This window comes from Caloenas nicobarica, chromosome 5 (assembly GCF_036013445.1).
Source record: "Caloenas nicobarica isolate bCalNic1 chromosome 5, bCalNic1.hap1, whole genome shotgun sequence".
In the NCBI taxonomy this organism is placed as follows: domain Eukaryota; kingdom Metazoa; phylum Chordata; class Aves; order Columbiformes; family Columbidae; genus Caloenas; species Caloenas nicobarica.
The window spans coordinates 64,110,776-64,127,763 of NC_088249.1; the positions used below are offsets into that span (position 1 = coordinate 64,110,776).

The following is a 16,988-nucleotide window of genomic DNA, read 5'->3' on the forward strand; positions in this document are numbered from 1 at the left end:
CTGTATCCTCAGTGACCTACCCCCATCCATCTACACATGCAGCTTTCTTTCATCTTATTCAGTGATGAATACACCTAATAAAGCCTGCTGAGAAAAGATGGGGGAAGAGGAGATAGGGAGAAAAAAAAAAAAGAAAAAAAAATCAAAGCTCTCTTCAAAAAGAAACACATGACTCGGTTGTCTCAAAAGGGAGGCCTTAGGAATAGCAAGGCGTTATCACACCGTATCTGACTCCCCAGCCTATAAATGATTAACGGGACTGCTGAGGGAGTTGTTGTTGCTATCAGCACACACATCTCACAAACTGCATCAGCTCTGAACTCTATAAAAGTTGGAGGAGAAACAAGATTTCAGATGAGAAAACGGAAGAAAATTTCTGAGGTATGAATCTCTACTTTCTCCATGCAGTTAACAGAAAGAATTGAAAAATTCTGTGTTGGACATCCCAAGGGTAAGAAATAAAATAATTACAGGTGGGGACAGAAAGATAGCCTTTAGCAGGCAATGAAAGTGCCATCCCAAAAAGCAGCTTCCATTAACTGTAGGATTCACAATCTGCCTGGGTTGTAACAAGGTGAAACAAAAATCCCTTGTGGTATGCAGAGGGGTTTTTTTCCCCATTTTTAATTCATTTTGGACAGACTGATAGCTTTCCAGAGCTAGGGCTGACACAAGGAGTATTTGGCAGAAAAAAAGAAACTGTCCTGTCATACCACTAAACTTACTTTCTGCAGGGGCTAACACAGCTCATGGAACATTCTTTACACAGTCTATGGTAAAGAGAAAACAAAACAAACAAATAAACAAAACCCACCAAGCGAAACAAAACCAGAGAAACCACTCAGTCTCTTTCTAGGAAATATAATCACAAATAATTACCAGAATAGCTTTTTTCCTTAAATAAATCATTACTGATAGCTAAACATCTCTCCCACACTATAGTACCACCTGTGCTCCAAAGCATCAAATGGGAACCAAGGAGATCTTCACGAAACATTTCTTCATTGGAATTTGGTCTTCATAAATGGTCATGTTAGCAAGTAAAATACGTGTACTGGCTATATCTTCTGACTGATCAACACCAGACCAGTTTCACTGTTTTGGTAACACTCAAGAGAAGAACCAACCTTCTTGTGGCTACAAAGTTATTTGACTTCTGAGCCTGAAAACTTTCATTGGATTTCAAGGTCAGTGGCTTAACTGCAAAAGGACTCATAGAATCATTTTGATCGCAAGAGACCCTTAAGATTGAGGCCAACCATAACCTAAACCTAGCACTAAACCATGTACCTAAGAGCCTCATCTACACATCTTTCAAACAGCTCCAGGGGTGGTGACTCAACCACTGCCCTGGGCAGCCTGTTCCAATGCCCGACAACCCTTTCTGGGAAGAAATTTTCCCTAATATCCAATCTAAACCTTCCCTGGTGCAACTTGAGGCCATTTCCTCTTGTCCTATTGCTTGCTACTTGGGAGAAGAGACCAACCCGCTCCGTGCTACAACCTCCTTTCAGGTAGGTGTTGAGAGCGAGGAGGTCTCCCTTCAACCTTCTTTTCTCCACGCTGAACACCCCATTTCCCTCAAGCCACTCCTCATCAGACTTATTCTCCATACCCCTCACCAGCCTCTTTGCCCTAAGGAAGGAAAGACCCATCCTGGCTACTTGTGAAAATACTGTCTTGGAAATGAGAACAATCTATGTAATCTCTCCTAAACCACGGAGTATCTAGAGCCCAAGCTGGCAGTAAACCAGTTGGCTATTATGAAGAAGCTGGGTGGCTGCAGCACATGTGAGGGTGATGCATAGGATCCTAAGCAGAATTTCAGTGCCCCTCCACTCTTGTCAGCTCAAAGAGCCCCGCTGCCTACCAGCTTACAAGAAGATGTGGTAGGTGTGCAAGAACCTAGAACTGGCCCTGGTGAACTGTGCCATCCTGATTAGAGATGTCACTGCTTCCAAGACAGTGCAATGAGGACAGTGGATGAGTTGAGCGCACCCTCACACACCTGAGTGCTTGTACTCCATCAAAGAGTCACTCGCATTAAATACTGTGTAATTACCATCAAAACCTGTAAGGATCTGCAACCGATCACAGCAATGGAGCTATCTATGAAGTTACAGCATGGGTGCCACTCCTTGCTAACCAGACAGCTATTTCAAATGAGAAATTTCTCCGACTGACATAGCCAAAAGAAGGAGGAATGTAATTATCTGGTTTGTAATAGGATACAGGTTCAACTGGATCTTTAACGACCAGAAGTGTTCAGGGGTTTCATTCCATGTCTCATTCAAAAGATAAATGAGGACTGTTCCAAAGATTAGATTGCCAGCTACAGAGAACGTCTCTTCAGGGAAAAAAAAAAAAAAAAAAAAAAAGAAAAGAAAAAAATCAAATAAGAAAGGGGACTTCATTCTTTCAAATAAAACTCCATCATTTATGTTTGCCTCTGAAATTACCGATTTACTTAGTAGATATTACATGTTGAAAGAAATAATTCAGATGTTACACAGCTTAAGTAATAGAAAACTCCATCTATTGAACTGCCTGAGTTGCTAAATCAGATATTCTTTTCTTAAGAGCAAAAGAAATGATTGATGTATTTAGGAAGAACCCTGTTTCTGCAGATGTGAAGGACTGAACAGATTTTTATCATAACATCATAAAAAGTTTGAAAATAACTTTGACACATAGTTCCTTGAGGTTGAGTATAAATGTTATTTTAAAGCTACTTCAATCATAATGGAAGTAGCAAAGAAAACATTCATCCAGAATAATCCAAGTTACTTTTATGCTTCATATGTACCTTAGAGTAAGCATAGTATTATTTTAACATCTTGCATATTCTTTCTCTGGGGACTACAGGCACGAACAAAAGCCTAACAAAAGCAAGAAGAATCTGCACAGTTAGTGAGCTCTGAATCTGGAATAGGCTTTAATACCACACTTTGTAGGAGATGGATTCATAGGCCTTTTTCACACCCAACGGGTATAGCTCTATTGATTTTTTTGTTATTTCACCAGGCAAGATATGCTGAATTATCCAGAAAAAAAGTCAACAGTGAAGGGGAGTCTTAGGGTACACCATGTACTTTCTGTAGCAGAACAGACACATCACTATCAAACAGACTACCGACAACAAAAATGTCTCACCCGATACACAAAAAGCCTTGGAACGGGAAAAGAAAGTTTGTAAGGTTCCATATCAGCAAAACTTCCTGTTTCCTTTCTTTTCTGTAAATACACATAAGTACAATCCTAAAGACAGACTTGTTTTCTTGGGTCCCCGCACTAATTTTAATTCAGCAGATTCTCAAAGAGCCACCTCCTTCTGTTGTAGGCTCTTCTTCGCTCTAGTGTTGTATAAAAACAACCTAATTCTGCTATCTTCCTGGAGCAAACTGTTGAAAAGCACGGGTGTTAGTCTTACAAAAACAGATACCGAAAAGGACTGACGTTAAACAAAATTGTAGATGTTGCAAAGGCTATCTCAGCTAATAAAGAAAGGATGACACTCCCTTCAATAAGGGTTTAACTCACGTTTTCACCCTGACTTCTAAAGCAGAATAATTGGATTACTTATCCTCATTGTACGTAAGCTGCCATCTAAATAAGTCACATAAGGGAGTGATTTATGCCATTTTATTCACCTTCCAAGGATTATATGAATGGGGACACGATCTCTTCCTCCGACTGTCAGCTCAATGAAAGCAACTGAAGGCGACTATTGTTTTTCTGGTGATGAATTCCTATCAACATGGGCAAAGATCTTGCTGGATACACCTACTTTTTTTTTTTTTCCTGTTGCATCGCAGTTTAAAGTGTTCTTCTCATACCATAGTTTTTCAGCGGAAAAGATCTTAAATCAGAAAAGAAAAAACGCAGGAAAACCAACTTTTTGTCAGAATTAAATACACAATAGCCCCTACAACTTCAGCTTGTTGTTTTGCTTCGTTCTCAAAAAAAAAAAAATTGCTTTCTGATGCTAGTTGGGATGACTAAGGCACCTTTTCTCTCATTACAATAACTTCAACGAGATCACTCATTAAATGTGTTGGCATTCACTGTATTAAGCTTCAGCAGAAATGTGGCTCTAGATAGTAAAATTCTCTGAGTTGTAAAAATTTTCTAAAGAGACTGAATTCTGTGCCCAGTTTGAATCTGCTCTTACTCCCAGATTAGCTAGTTAGATTTGTACCACAGGTCAATGAGTTAAAGATAGCATATTTATCATTGGTAACTGGAACTAACACATCTTGTTCCACATAAAAACCCCACTCTAAATGCTCTTTTGTTTCACACTGGAGCCATTTATTTTTCACTTCACCTAATTCAATTCCACCAGATTCTAAAGCTTCCATTCAGCTGAAATTCCCACTGAAATCAAGATTTCTGACTTAAAAAAAGTCTAAGTTCCTCTCTGCGCCTGCTCTGAAAATCCCGAGTTATATTTCTAGGTTATCAGCAAATATTCATTGTTGAGTCTCCAGTCCAGACCAGGCTATTAATAAGAAAAATAAAAGTGGCAAAGAGCTTATTAAACTCAGTAATGTCCCTAAATAAATGCAGTTGGACAGACTGAGGTAGTTTTCATTTAATATTTAGTCAGTCCACTACCTATTCTGATATTTCTCCTTTTTCGCTGACGTAGGCATCTGCTCAGAAGAACCAAAAAAGGTGGTCAGAATGTCCCAACAAACTAGGCAATAAAATTAGCATTACTGCACTGCACTCCAAGCAGACTTGTTGGGATTTTTTAATTAACCATAGTAAAATGAGAGACAAGGTTTGTGGTTAAGCCATCATGAAGTAGGTATTTTAAAGCAACTGTCTTGTCTGTACAAGAAATGCTTCATATAAGCAAATTTCTTAGCTGCAAAATGGAAATTTCATTACCATATGAGTATATCTAGTTGCTCAAATATAAATATTTGCTGACACTTTTGAGTGCTCTGTAGTTCTCTCTTTAATAAAATGCAAGTGGTGATTCTGCCACTTGAAACAAATTTAAATTCCACTGCCTGGTTCTCAGAATCCAAGAGGACACTGAGTAGGAATGACTGCACAGAAGGTGTGGGAGATGTTCCTGGTGATAAACTGGATGAACACTTAGTCAGGGACTGAGCACTTCCAGAAAAGGCCAAAGCAACACGGTCTCCAGCAGAGAACAAATTCCAATGCCTCAGTTTGAGCAAAGGTTTTGCACAAAATTTGGCTAGAGAGGCTGAGGACTGTAGAAGTTCAGGAGGAATACACAGCTTTTATATTTAGAGCTTAGGAGTTTGTTAATGCCTATTTACCCATATTTTTCTAAACATGATGTTGCTCCTGTAGTACATAATTAGAACTTATGGATGAATAAACATCTAACACTGTGTGTAGCTGGAGCCGAAACAAGGAAACAGGAACAAACAAACCTCCCTTTCCCCTAGTAATTTCCAGGTGCCAAGTAGAGGGCAAAGAGAGGCGCTGACAATTTTTACCTGTTTAGCTAGAACAGCCTATATTCCCCACAGCATGTTTTTATCTCAGCCAGGAAACACGGACACCTCCTTTTTGCCTGCAAATAGTATTTTCAGCCCATGCACTACGCTCTGCATCTCCCAGGCACATTATGGAAACAAACTATACAAGCTCAGGGGTTATACAAGCAAGGAGTTCAGCTGGAGAACAGGAGCTGAGGGGAGACCTTCTGATCTCTGAACTGCCCGAAAGGAGCTTGGGGCATGGAGGGGGTTGGTGTCTTCTCCCAAGTAACAAGTGATAGGATTAGAGGAAACGGCCTCAAGTTGCACCAGGGGAGGTTTAGATTGAATATCAGGAAAAATTTCTTCACGGTTGTGAAGCATTGGAACAGGTTGCCCAGGGAAGTGGTGGAGTCACCATCCCTGGAGGTGTTTATAAGACGTATAGATGAGGTTCTTAGGGACTTGGTTTAGTACTAGATTTAGGTTATGGTTGTACTCAATGATCTTAAGGGTCTCTTCAATCAAAATGATTCTATTTCGATAGTTACATTCAACCTGAGGAAATGCGCTGTATCTTTCTGACACGCATTCCTCTAGCACCAAAAGAGAACTTCTCCTTCACAAAGGTAGAAGGTGCCCAATTGTGTGGTAGCACCCGAAGCACCATAAGGCACAACTCAACGGGGGGCTGTCTTCGCCAAGAGGCTCCCTATGGAGCAGGGTGTGCAGCCAGCCTGGCCCCATGGAAACACCGGGACTCTCACTCTACATCCCCCTTCGCTTGGATCGGGAAGCTCCTCCAAGCCAGACAAGGGCTGGCTGGCTCCACTGGCTGCCACATACAGCTTGTGACATGGCAACGGGAACACATGGGGCTCCCAGAACATGTTGGGGGGAAGGATGCTTGCAGAGACACATCAACTGGCACAGTTCATGGAAGCATTCATCCGAACAGTGCTCTTATATTCCTGCGTTTTCTTACACTCCCCATAGTTTATGAAGCCTTGGCCTGTGAACGGTCTTTTGGAAATTCAACTCAATTGTGGTAGAACATGTTTCTCATGTAGAACTTGACTCAAACAATCACTAAATTCTAAAGAGCCATTTTGCTTTAAAATGGTTCTATGAAAGCCATGTTTATTAGTCCTTACTACATCAAAAAGTCAATTTTTAATATAAATTCAGTCAGCTCTCTCCATACTGCTACGAAGACCATTCATCTCTAATTTCAAGACAATTGTTAACAGCTTTTTAACAGATTGAACACAGGTTACTATTCAACACTTTGGCAGGGTACCTGAATCTAAAGGAGATGGCATAATTTTGTTTGAAGTTTCTCCTTCTGTTAATTGCTTCTGTATCACTGGAGGTCTAGGTGAGACATCAATCTCCTCCTTCCTTTCCCACTCTTTTCCTTCCCTTCCAAAGCATTTACCATCAAGGAGTCAAATCTATTGCTCCATAAGAAAAGGAAGATGCAAAGCCATGAAATCCCATCCACTAATTTCTTTAAATACTACATGTATTTTCAGTTCACTATTAGGATAACTAAGGAATAATAAAACATAGCAGCTATTTTTGTAAACTCTATAGTAAGTTCTACCATAGGCCTTCAAAAGATATTAATCCAAGAACATCCAGAACAGAAAATGGAAGACAAAGAAAGATAGTATGCCAAGGCACTATCTAAAGGTATTTTTCTTAACATTTAAGGCAAGAGAATAAAGATTTTAGAATCCAGGTTTAGATCTTGTGTGCGCTATAAAGTTTGATCGACAGAAACTACCTCTTGATTATATTGTTTTGCATGAATCTAAATGCTAATCAAACGGCAACTAGTTAAATCTTGTCTTTCTCTTGTACAGATAAAACTGCGTTCTTCAGTAACACCTGACATGTCCAGCTGGCAGGTAGACATTGGTCAGGGTGAGAAAAATGGAATTTGAGTGGAGAAATTCAAATTGAAGGAGCCTAGAATAGCAAGCATAATCCCAGCCAGGATAAGCAATATAATACTACCCAATTTCTAAGTGCAAGCTTTGGGGACCAAAGGCAGAAAAAAATCTATGGCTTTAAAAAAAAACCCAAACAATTATGTCCCTCATGAAGTCAGAAGACTATGAAAGAAATATTTTACAACCACAAGTGATACAAATAATAAAACATTAGAATATTAGAACCATTTGTTACCTGGAATGTCAAGATATCATCCCAGCTAACATAAAAGATTAATATACCAGATATTCCTTTCATTGCAAACAAAAATATATAGACCCAGACACCTAAACAAAACAAACAAATTATGCATCAACATAAAAATATACCTTTTTAAAAAAAAAAGTGTCTGTTCAGTGTTTTTCCTGGCTTTTAAAAAATAAACTTTTACAGTATATAAGGCAGTGTAAGCACTACAAAAATGAGTCCAGTCTCGCCATGCTATGGTCAGCTGGGGGGATAAATGGAGTTCTTGGTCTGGGAGATTTCACTTTTCTTTGGCTGGGTGTTGTGTGCCATGGAGAGTTATTTGTTGATTTGCAGACAGATGTCTCCTTGATCCTCAGAGGCCGTCTTAATCGGATTTTTCTAGTAGATATTCTTTGATCTATTCCCTGATATCTTTACAAATGACAGCTTTGTTTCTTCTATCACATTAAGATATCACCCCTTGCCATTTTGCGATAAGGACCAGTGGGGCAAATGCAGTAAACAGCTTGGCAGCAAATGGAGCAAGGTAACCTCAGCCACCTGGAGCATCTGCCTTCTCTGGATCTGTCACACCCTCAGGAGTGTTATATCAACCATGGCCATCATTTTCTGTAATAAGCTAAGCATCATTCACTTCACCCCTCCTATCTCACACTGTCCTGGCTTTGCATCACCTTGAAATGAGAGGCTTAAGAAAGAATCTCATGCGAAGCCGCCCGCCCACAGCTGCTCAGCTGGTTTGTTTCCCAAAATAAACCTTGCTTTGTATTTTACAAAAGACCTGAGATAGAGAAAGGTAGGGAGTTTTGACATTTAGCTTACTGTACTCGCTGAAAAATCTCTTTCTTCGCTTTGCTTTGGGTTTTGTTTGCTTATTTTTTAAACCAGGTTTCTCAAGCAAAATCTCTGTGATAGCTACACACCTAAAGACTGATCCAGCTCAGGAATCAAAGAAATAGCACACAGAAATACAATTCTCACTTTTTTTTTTTCCCTATCTCCAGGGCCCAAAGGAATACAGACTGTAGGGAATTTTACTCAAAGGACTGCAGAAGACAATATATTCCAGAAGAAGCAATTTAAGAGACAAGTACACAAAGCAGTATGTGGTTTCTTAGACAACAACTCCGGATACTGCCAACTATTATGAAACAAATCAGCTAAATTCTTCCTCATTTTCATGACGTATACATGACAGATCCAACTTCAAGATAACAAGCATAGCAGCAGTTTATTGCACACCTGTAAAATCTACGACTGCACTGAAGAATCCATATGTAACTATTATGCAATACTAAAAGTGCTGATTTTTTTTTGACTCACAATGTAGTTTTTCGGATCCAAAGCCCATTTCTCGGCCACGGGACATACTGAAAAATGACCTCTCACCCGAGTATCAGCCAATCTTTTGTACACACAGTCCAAAACAACACAGAGAATAACCCCAGTAATTATCACATCCTGATGCTTCACTGCCATGCCTTATCCTTGCTTCTGGTGGTTTACAATCAGCAGGTAATTCTCTGACAGCATCCTATTATTCTGTGTGAAAACTGTTCTCCGGTGCTTTATGAAGACTATAAATACACATGCGGGTACCACAAAACTATTTAGGTGTCTGAGCTCCAGCCTACACAACGTCCTTCTAATCTACCAGAATCATATTCCCCATTCATTGTGTACCATCTCAGAGCATCGCTTGCAGGAGCCAGGGGAGCAAAATGTGGTGCAATTGTTGTGGATCCTTTTTGGAGGTTATGTCCCACCACTGCCAAAAGCCCTCCTGCAGCTTTTAGAAAAATACCGCCCTTTCTTTGACTTGCTCCTAGTTGGGAACCCATTACTTCAAACCCTTCTGCTGTTTCCTGCTCATTGCCCAAAGTTATAACTCATATGGGCAGATACTGGGATTAACTCCCTTAGCTGAAACTTCTGCCACCACTGGTCACCATCCCAGAGCTGTAGAGAAGCTGTTGTGTATTTTGTAGGCCCACATAGAGGACTCCACCACATGCAGGTAGGTGTTCAAGGAATGCCTGCAATTCCTAGACAATCATCTGTTTACTCCTGCCTTTGATATCAGATTGTCCTGCCTACCTCATCCTCACCACTTCAGTGGCAGTAGTGACTAATACTCCACAAACACAGAATAACAGCCAACCCTGTCTAAAAAAAACAGCATTAAAACTCCACTGACCTGCTCGTCCACAGAGAGGGAAACGCAGCTCAAGGAATGACAGGATTTTCTTTTAGTGTTGCAAAAACACGAGATGGAGAAAACATGACTGGATGGAAAATTAGGGCATTTGAATCCATGTTGCCAACAACTCACACAGAGTACAGCGTTTGCATTCCCCTCTGCACACCAGAATGTCTCTCAGAAGCCTTTAACAGGATCCCTGCCAAGGATGCACCTGGGCTTGAGCCAACAGTGTAACATCAGGTTAAGGATGCATATCTCCAGATCAGCCGTCAGGCATGTATGCGCCAGAACCATACAGCAATATCAGCAAAAATTCTAACATAAGAAAAAAATCCTAGCACAGTTATCGGAACTGTGTTAAATATGATCACAAACGGTAATGATCACAGAGATCATTGATTTCAGCCCTGGCCAGCTAAACACAAAACCAACCAACAAAAAATTGATTAGAAGATAGAATCAGATCCTAAATAGAAAATGGTAACAATTCCGTAAGAAGCATCGAGCACACGCTTAAAGAAACAGCATTATAAAGAACGGATGGAAGGAGGAATTACTTGATATCTCTGGATATCAATCTGCAGTTCACCTTCAAAAAGAAAAGGCAGCCCCTCAACCGTTAAGATGATTCCTCGTCTCAGGCAAAGCAACTGGCGAGAGGTAATTCTTAGCAGTATGTTGAATTATGTATTTGTACATAAGCCTTAAATGTGTATTTTCATTTCACCTGAGTAAAATATTGACATAAATCCTACCCTTCTCAAATACCTCTGAATTTTTAATTAATCCAATATCATCATTTCAACCAGGCAGTCAGAAATGATAAGTAACATATGATTCACATTCAGAAGTAAATGCAACTGTTTTTAAACAACGTTTCTAATTACTGGTTCATTTTACCCTTTACATGACGTTGAAGACAATCTGGGTCATACTGTTTTTAGCCAGTGACGAGTCCTTTCAGCTCACAAATAATATATGATGAATTGCTGTGTTGTTGGTTTGAAGGACACTTTTAAATGCACCATGGCAAATAGAATACATTACCAAAACACATAATTTTACTTCTGATACGCATCAGATCACCATGAGCTTCAGAGAAGATCTTACCAGGAACATTTAAGCTTTGATTTAAAGTGATGTCCCACCATTTCACTGGCTTCAGCCTATGTCATAACAACTGAGGGAGTGCTACCGTATGTTAAATTTAACAAAGTGCTTGTTTCTAACATTACGGATAAGGAAAAAAAAAAATCATGTTTTTTTATTTTAATATTTTAAATGTCCTCTAAAAACACTGCAGCAAACTGCAGTGAGACTATGCGGGAAGTATTTTCCCTTCTTGAGAGCATTCTGTCATCAAGGAGTGAGCAGGTAAGGCAAGGGAAGCTTTGCCTCAAAGGTGGTTCATCACGTTTCTACTCTCAACATTTAGTTTCTCCAGGACTTGCACCTTCGGAAGGCTGAAGCTCTTCTCACACAGATCTGATATGCACTTGGCCACTGAAGTATGCACATGACATCTGAAACTTTCAAACCTCTAACACAACTAAAATGTGCTAACTTCTCATACACAAAGGTTCATTCTCAAGCAAGTTTGCACGTTGTATTTCTCAAAGTTACCATCATTAGTTTGACTTGTAGCATACTGGTAAATCCTATACATCTTTAAAGGAAGAAATAATTGTCTTTCTGGTTCAGGTCATATAGATTTTATACACAGAAGCTAACTCCTTCTGACATCTACCTCTAAATTTCTTGATAAAGTGAGAGTACCATGCCTGCCATCTTTCCTTTACTTGGTGCACTAACTCATATTTTAGATCAAAACAATACAAAAGACATGAAAAACATAGGAGTCAACAATGGTTATGTCGCCCCTCCATCAATTTTAAACCATCACTTCAACAGTTTAAAGACTCCATGTTCTAGTTATGAAAGTCTCTCTACTGCTGTAAGGAAAAAAAGACAGTTTTAAGATTCTCAGGAGAAAGAAACCCAATGTGGGCAGTTGAGCCCAAAGCTCCTGGGCGGCCAGGGCACCATGGGGCAAAGCAGGTCCTGGTTTTACAGTATTAGATTTTCAGCTACGTAGAACACATCTCTGGTATCGTGCATCCCTCTGAAGTACAGTTCCCCCTGAATAATAGATGCTTTACAAAGGAATGAGAAGATTATAAATGGAAGAGGGTAACTAGCAGAAAGGATGAGAGGCTAGGGAGCTATAGTAGGTGGGGCTCTGAGGCTGGAACTTCTTGTATTACTTTCTCGTGTATATTGCTGGTACTTACTGCTGAATGTCAGGAGGCTTGGGAGCTTTTTTCTATTTAAAACAAATAACCCAAAGGCTATAGGCAAGAAAAATGCAGTACTGAAATTTATTCAAGATTATATGAAAATATTAATGTCCTAGTTCGTTCTCAAGTAATTAGAAACAACGCTGGCAACTAGAAACTATGGGATTTTAGTATGCAGTGATTTAAGTACATCCATAAAAAGCTCTAGCAGTTTTCAGAAGCTATTCAAAGCAAATTTGTTGACAAGTGGGCTTAAGTTACTCTGTATTATAATAGAACTGCCAGGTACTAAACAGACACTGCTACACACAAATTACTGAACAATCTCTAGGTAACAAGTGGTTCCAGTGATTTAACATATCCTTTAACAGTTATTTCTTGGTTTTCTTTTTTTCTTCCTTAAAAAAAACTCATCGATTTTAATCTCATCCATACTAGCATCGTGCAACCTATGTTAACAACTCACTTTATTTCCACCAGTAAAGACAAGTGCAAAAGGTTTATTCACAAACACGCAATGCAGAAAACTCTATCATTGGGTTATTTAACTGAAACACCACCTCAATAAATACTAACCAAAATAAAACCCCAAATCTGCTGTATAACGGATCTAATTACAGTCCTACATGGAATTCTGTAAGATCCCTTCCTTCTCATTTAAGGTAAACAAGGAACCAGATCTTTGTGAAATGAACAGAAAGCTGAGCCCATGAGGCTGTCAGAAGCAAATCTTGAAACAGAAAATATCTGGGAAAAGGCAGAAACAAATCATCACTAGTGAGATACATTTGAATAGGCTGTGATTCTATGAAAATTGGTGGCCTCAGTGACTTAAAAACAAACCAAATGTTAAGAATTCAATAACTTTAAGTGAAAAATAATCTTCCAAATTCTGGGATAATTTGCAAAACAGATTCAGGAAAAGCAGAAGGTGACCTTGAGCTTGCACCACAGGAAACAGGTGGAGTAAATATTTTTCATTTGCCATCCCCTCTAATTAACTAAATGTCTGCTGGAAACGAAAGCAAATACATCCCTGACTGTCTAAAACTGTCAATGTTTATTTTGAGACTAGCTTTCAGTTAGGAAAAGGCAGCTATGGAACAGTTATATATTCAATGAAGAGAAAATATCAAGCAGAATGAATGAATGGAAAGTAATTCTTTCTTAATTCAGCATATCATATTTCTCATTACCGAAGAAGAAAGTGTGTTTCAGGAAGGCTTTACCTTTCTCACAATGACTTCCTGTGAACCCAGAAGGACAGACACACTTGTTAGGGGCTACACAAGTTCCACCATATCTGCACCCCTCTTCACAGAATGCTGAAAAATAAAAGGAATACAGGGGTACTATTTAAATTTTTAAATATTTACTATACATTTGCAAGAGACTAAGAAAAACATCTAAATTCTGAGCAATTAACAATTCAACATATTAAAATTCGATCCACCTGCAAACACAAAGAGAAGTAACTCAAATGACATGAGGAAAAGTCTTGGATTACACCCTAGGCAAACCACCTCACCAATAAAACATTAATAACCATCTGGAAGAAAAAGAGAGGGAAAAATACAACGTACCATTTTAATGGGGCTGATCTTCTTTCAATTATACCCAATACGAGTACTACAATTACACTGCTCTGGTGATGCACAGAAAACAGGCTGGTCAGATGGTGTTAACTGCTTTGTTTCTCGCTTTGATCAAAGACACGTTACTGAATTTTCTATGAACACATCAAGTGTTCCTATTTTTTAAGTGTAAAGTACATTTTGTGGAATCGAGACATGAAATAGGGTGAGACTCAACTGAGAACAGAGGAGAAGGGCTCAACCACAAAAGATAACGCCTCTACTGAAGTGTGATTCTTGACAACAATACGAAAATACTTTAAAAGTGAAGTTGTCCAATAACCAGGATTTGAAAAAAATGTTGGATCTCATGTCTTTTCTTGCGAGACAAGCATCAGGACATGATCTATTTTGTACTGTTAACTCAAGACCTTCACTAAGACTAAGGTCAGGCCCGACCCACAACACACTCCCCACGCTCTCCTACGTATTTATTGAACTTCACAAATTACTCAGTGGGTTTGACGGCACTTACAAGGGAAGTCACAATTAATATTTAAACAGCAGCTCTCTGCATCTAAGCTAATAACAGAATTGCAAAGTGTTTCCTGCAAGCTAAAATCACAGATGGAGCGTTGGCAAAGAGATGTTACAAATGCTATGAAAAGGCTTAAAGTGCTAGATAACAGAAGAAATGTTTAAGATTTATTTTCCAATGCCCAAAAAAGAAAAATAAACTTAATAAAGCATTAAGCATTAAAAAGAACCTTTTGCAATTGTTAACCACTTAGAGGCAAAAAAGCGCGTAACCCATCTCTTGATTGAACTGATAGACAGATCTGCCTTACTCTAAATATACAATTTGTAGCATGTCATACTGTTTCATGGAGGATAACATGGGAGAAAAATGCTGAAGTGCTTTTGAGATGGTAGTAGAACATATTAAGTTGTCCTGTGACTGGCACAAGGCCGTGGTGTGGAGGGAATGCCGTTCTTGCCCAGTAATTCCTCCTGCTAATCAATATATTCACTCCATATGGGAAACTTCTGAAATACATCTATTTTGAAACCAGACAATTTCTACTGTACGGGGAAAAAAATAAGATAAATACAGGTTTGCATATAAATATTTGTAGAAAAGTATAACTGTTCAGCAAGCAGAAAGTATTAGTACAGAATACAGCTGGAAAATACATGAAAAACACGATGAGACTCAAAAGATTTCCTGCTGTAGCTCTTGCAAAAATGTTTGCTCATTTCTAGTCTCAGCCTTCTCAAAGAAGGTACAAGTTAAAGTCTCCATCCCATTTTTTTCTGGTTTGAAACTGAGAAAAAGCAGAGACTTCTGTGAAGAAGTAATACATTTCTGCACGACATCAAAAGAATTAGAATTTGTGGCAGATTAACTGTGCTCATCATTGTTGCTCGGGCTTTGGTGGATTTGGGGGGGTGGTTCATTCATATATTTTTATGCAATAAAAGAAAACCCCAAGGAAGAGTGTCAGAATTACCCTGCTGTTGCCCAGATGGTTCTACAAACCCTCTATAATTCCTGCATTGCAGGAAGTAGCAGCATCAAACCCACAAATCTCAGAATGTAGTTACAACACCGAAACGTTTGTCTAAAGGCTACTTTTCCTTCACTGCTAGAGAAACAGCTCACAGTTCTATATACTGAAAGCACTACTCTGAATTTTAAGAATGCTCCATACCTCTTATAATAGGAACTCAGTTTCAATTGTTAGCAATTTTACCAAATTTCACCTATTTGAACTATTTTCTCTAATGGTTCTGCCCCCGGCTGAAGCCTTTTGGAACATTTTATCAAAATTCATTCATTTCCAACAATGAAGTTTTTCATTTACACCCTTAGCAGAAGGCATTAATTAAGGAAAGTCTTTACATCACTTCTGTACCTATGCCTTACGGACAAGAAGACCCAACAGGGAGCAGCTCAGCGACTGAATAGTAAATCAACTGGAGTGCCTGTGTTCTCATGAAACTACCTGCTTTGGGGCTTATGCTTTGGATCCGAGACTTCCACTGTGGTTTAGACCCTTCAAAATCAAAATTCTATTTGGGGGAGGGACAGGGACCCACCAGTACCGCAGAACTATCAGGTATAAACCTTGCTTGCAGACTCCTTCCTACTCAGAGAAAGTTAACACAAGACAAATAGTGGCTGGATCGTATTTTGCTAATGGATTCCCATAAATAGATCCTGTCTCTGGAACTGTTTGCAGGCTGGCAAACTTGTTAAAAAGGAGGATTGGTTACTGAATTCACAATAAAGGTTTTAGCAGGAAAATTAAGTGAAGATGCCATTAGGGTAAAGTTTACAAGGGTAAACTTCCATCATTAAGAGTCTTACTCAGTATTCCATATGTAAAAGAAACCACATCTATTGATTTCAGGAGGCTTCTGCCAAAGTGAACAGACCTCTATAGTGTTAACAGATTTCTTCCTCCAAAGTAAAAGCCTTTATCATATAAAGACCTTTCCTTAATAGACATAATTTCTCTGCAGAGGAGAAGTTTAATTTTTTATGTATCTTCTCTTTGATGATAGATCCGTAGAGAATGGAAACAGTCAAAATATCTGCTGGATTTGTTATTTTTGTGATAACATTGCGCAGACAGGAGAGTCTCACTGCAGAGCTCCACAAAGAGCATCTTGAAGGTCCTCACAAACCTGGCACTGCGCTCCTGGATGGGTGCAAGCTGGGGTACACTTTCTTTTCCCCTGTCCAGTAAACAGAGGTATCAATATCTCCTCTCCCAATGGGGCTTTTACAGACATCCCCAGGAAGGAAAACGAGAAGCCAGCAGAGTTAGAGCCTCTTGGAGCGGAAGGTGTGGAACGTGTCTGATATTTTCCTTCAGTTCCTTTTGTTCTTCCCTAGATCTAAGCAGTAATGTGCAAGAAAGCCTATGTGAGGCAGGCTTGCCAACAGTAGCTTCAAATATTTTATACTGCCTGCTACCGCAAACTGTAGTCTCTTTTTAGCCCCTCTGCTTACAACACTCGTGGAACGGTGAAGAGTTTGGGTTCCAGCCTCCTTTCTTACAGAGTGGAAGGAATCGGCTTAATTAATCTAATTGTTTGTATCGCAGCACAGTAGCAGGTACCACAGCATGGAACCCCCATGTTCAGCAAACATGTCTTATTTCCAAATGTAACACAGTAATCATTATAAAATAAAATACAAATATTTATAACTATGTAAAAATATTTGTATTGA

General features: G+C 39.2%; 1 protein-coding gene across 3 annotated transcripts in view; it reads right to left on the minus strand.

Annotated features, from left to right (window-relative positions):
* NELL1 (neural EGFL like 1) overlaps positions 1 to 16,988 on the minus strand; it is a 275,832-nt gene that overhangs the window by 52,550 nt on the left and 206,294 nt on the right. For 2 of the 3 annotated variants that reach the window (XM_065635365.1, XM_065635364.1), the window contains exon 15: positions 13,403 to 13,498. The exons of the other annotated variant lie outside the window; for it this stretch is intronic. In XM_065635365.1, the coding sequence (XP_065491437.1) occupies positions 13,403 to 13,498 (96 nt within the window). The remainder of the gene's footprint in view (positions 1 to 13,402; positions 13,499 to 16,988) is intronic. 3 annotated transcript variants of the gene reach the window in all.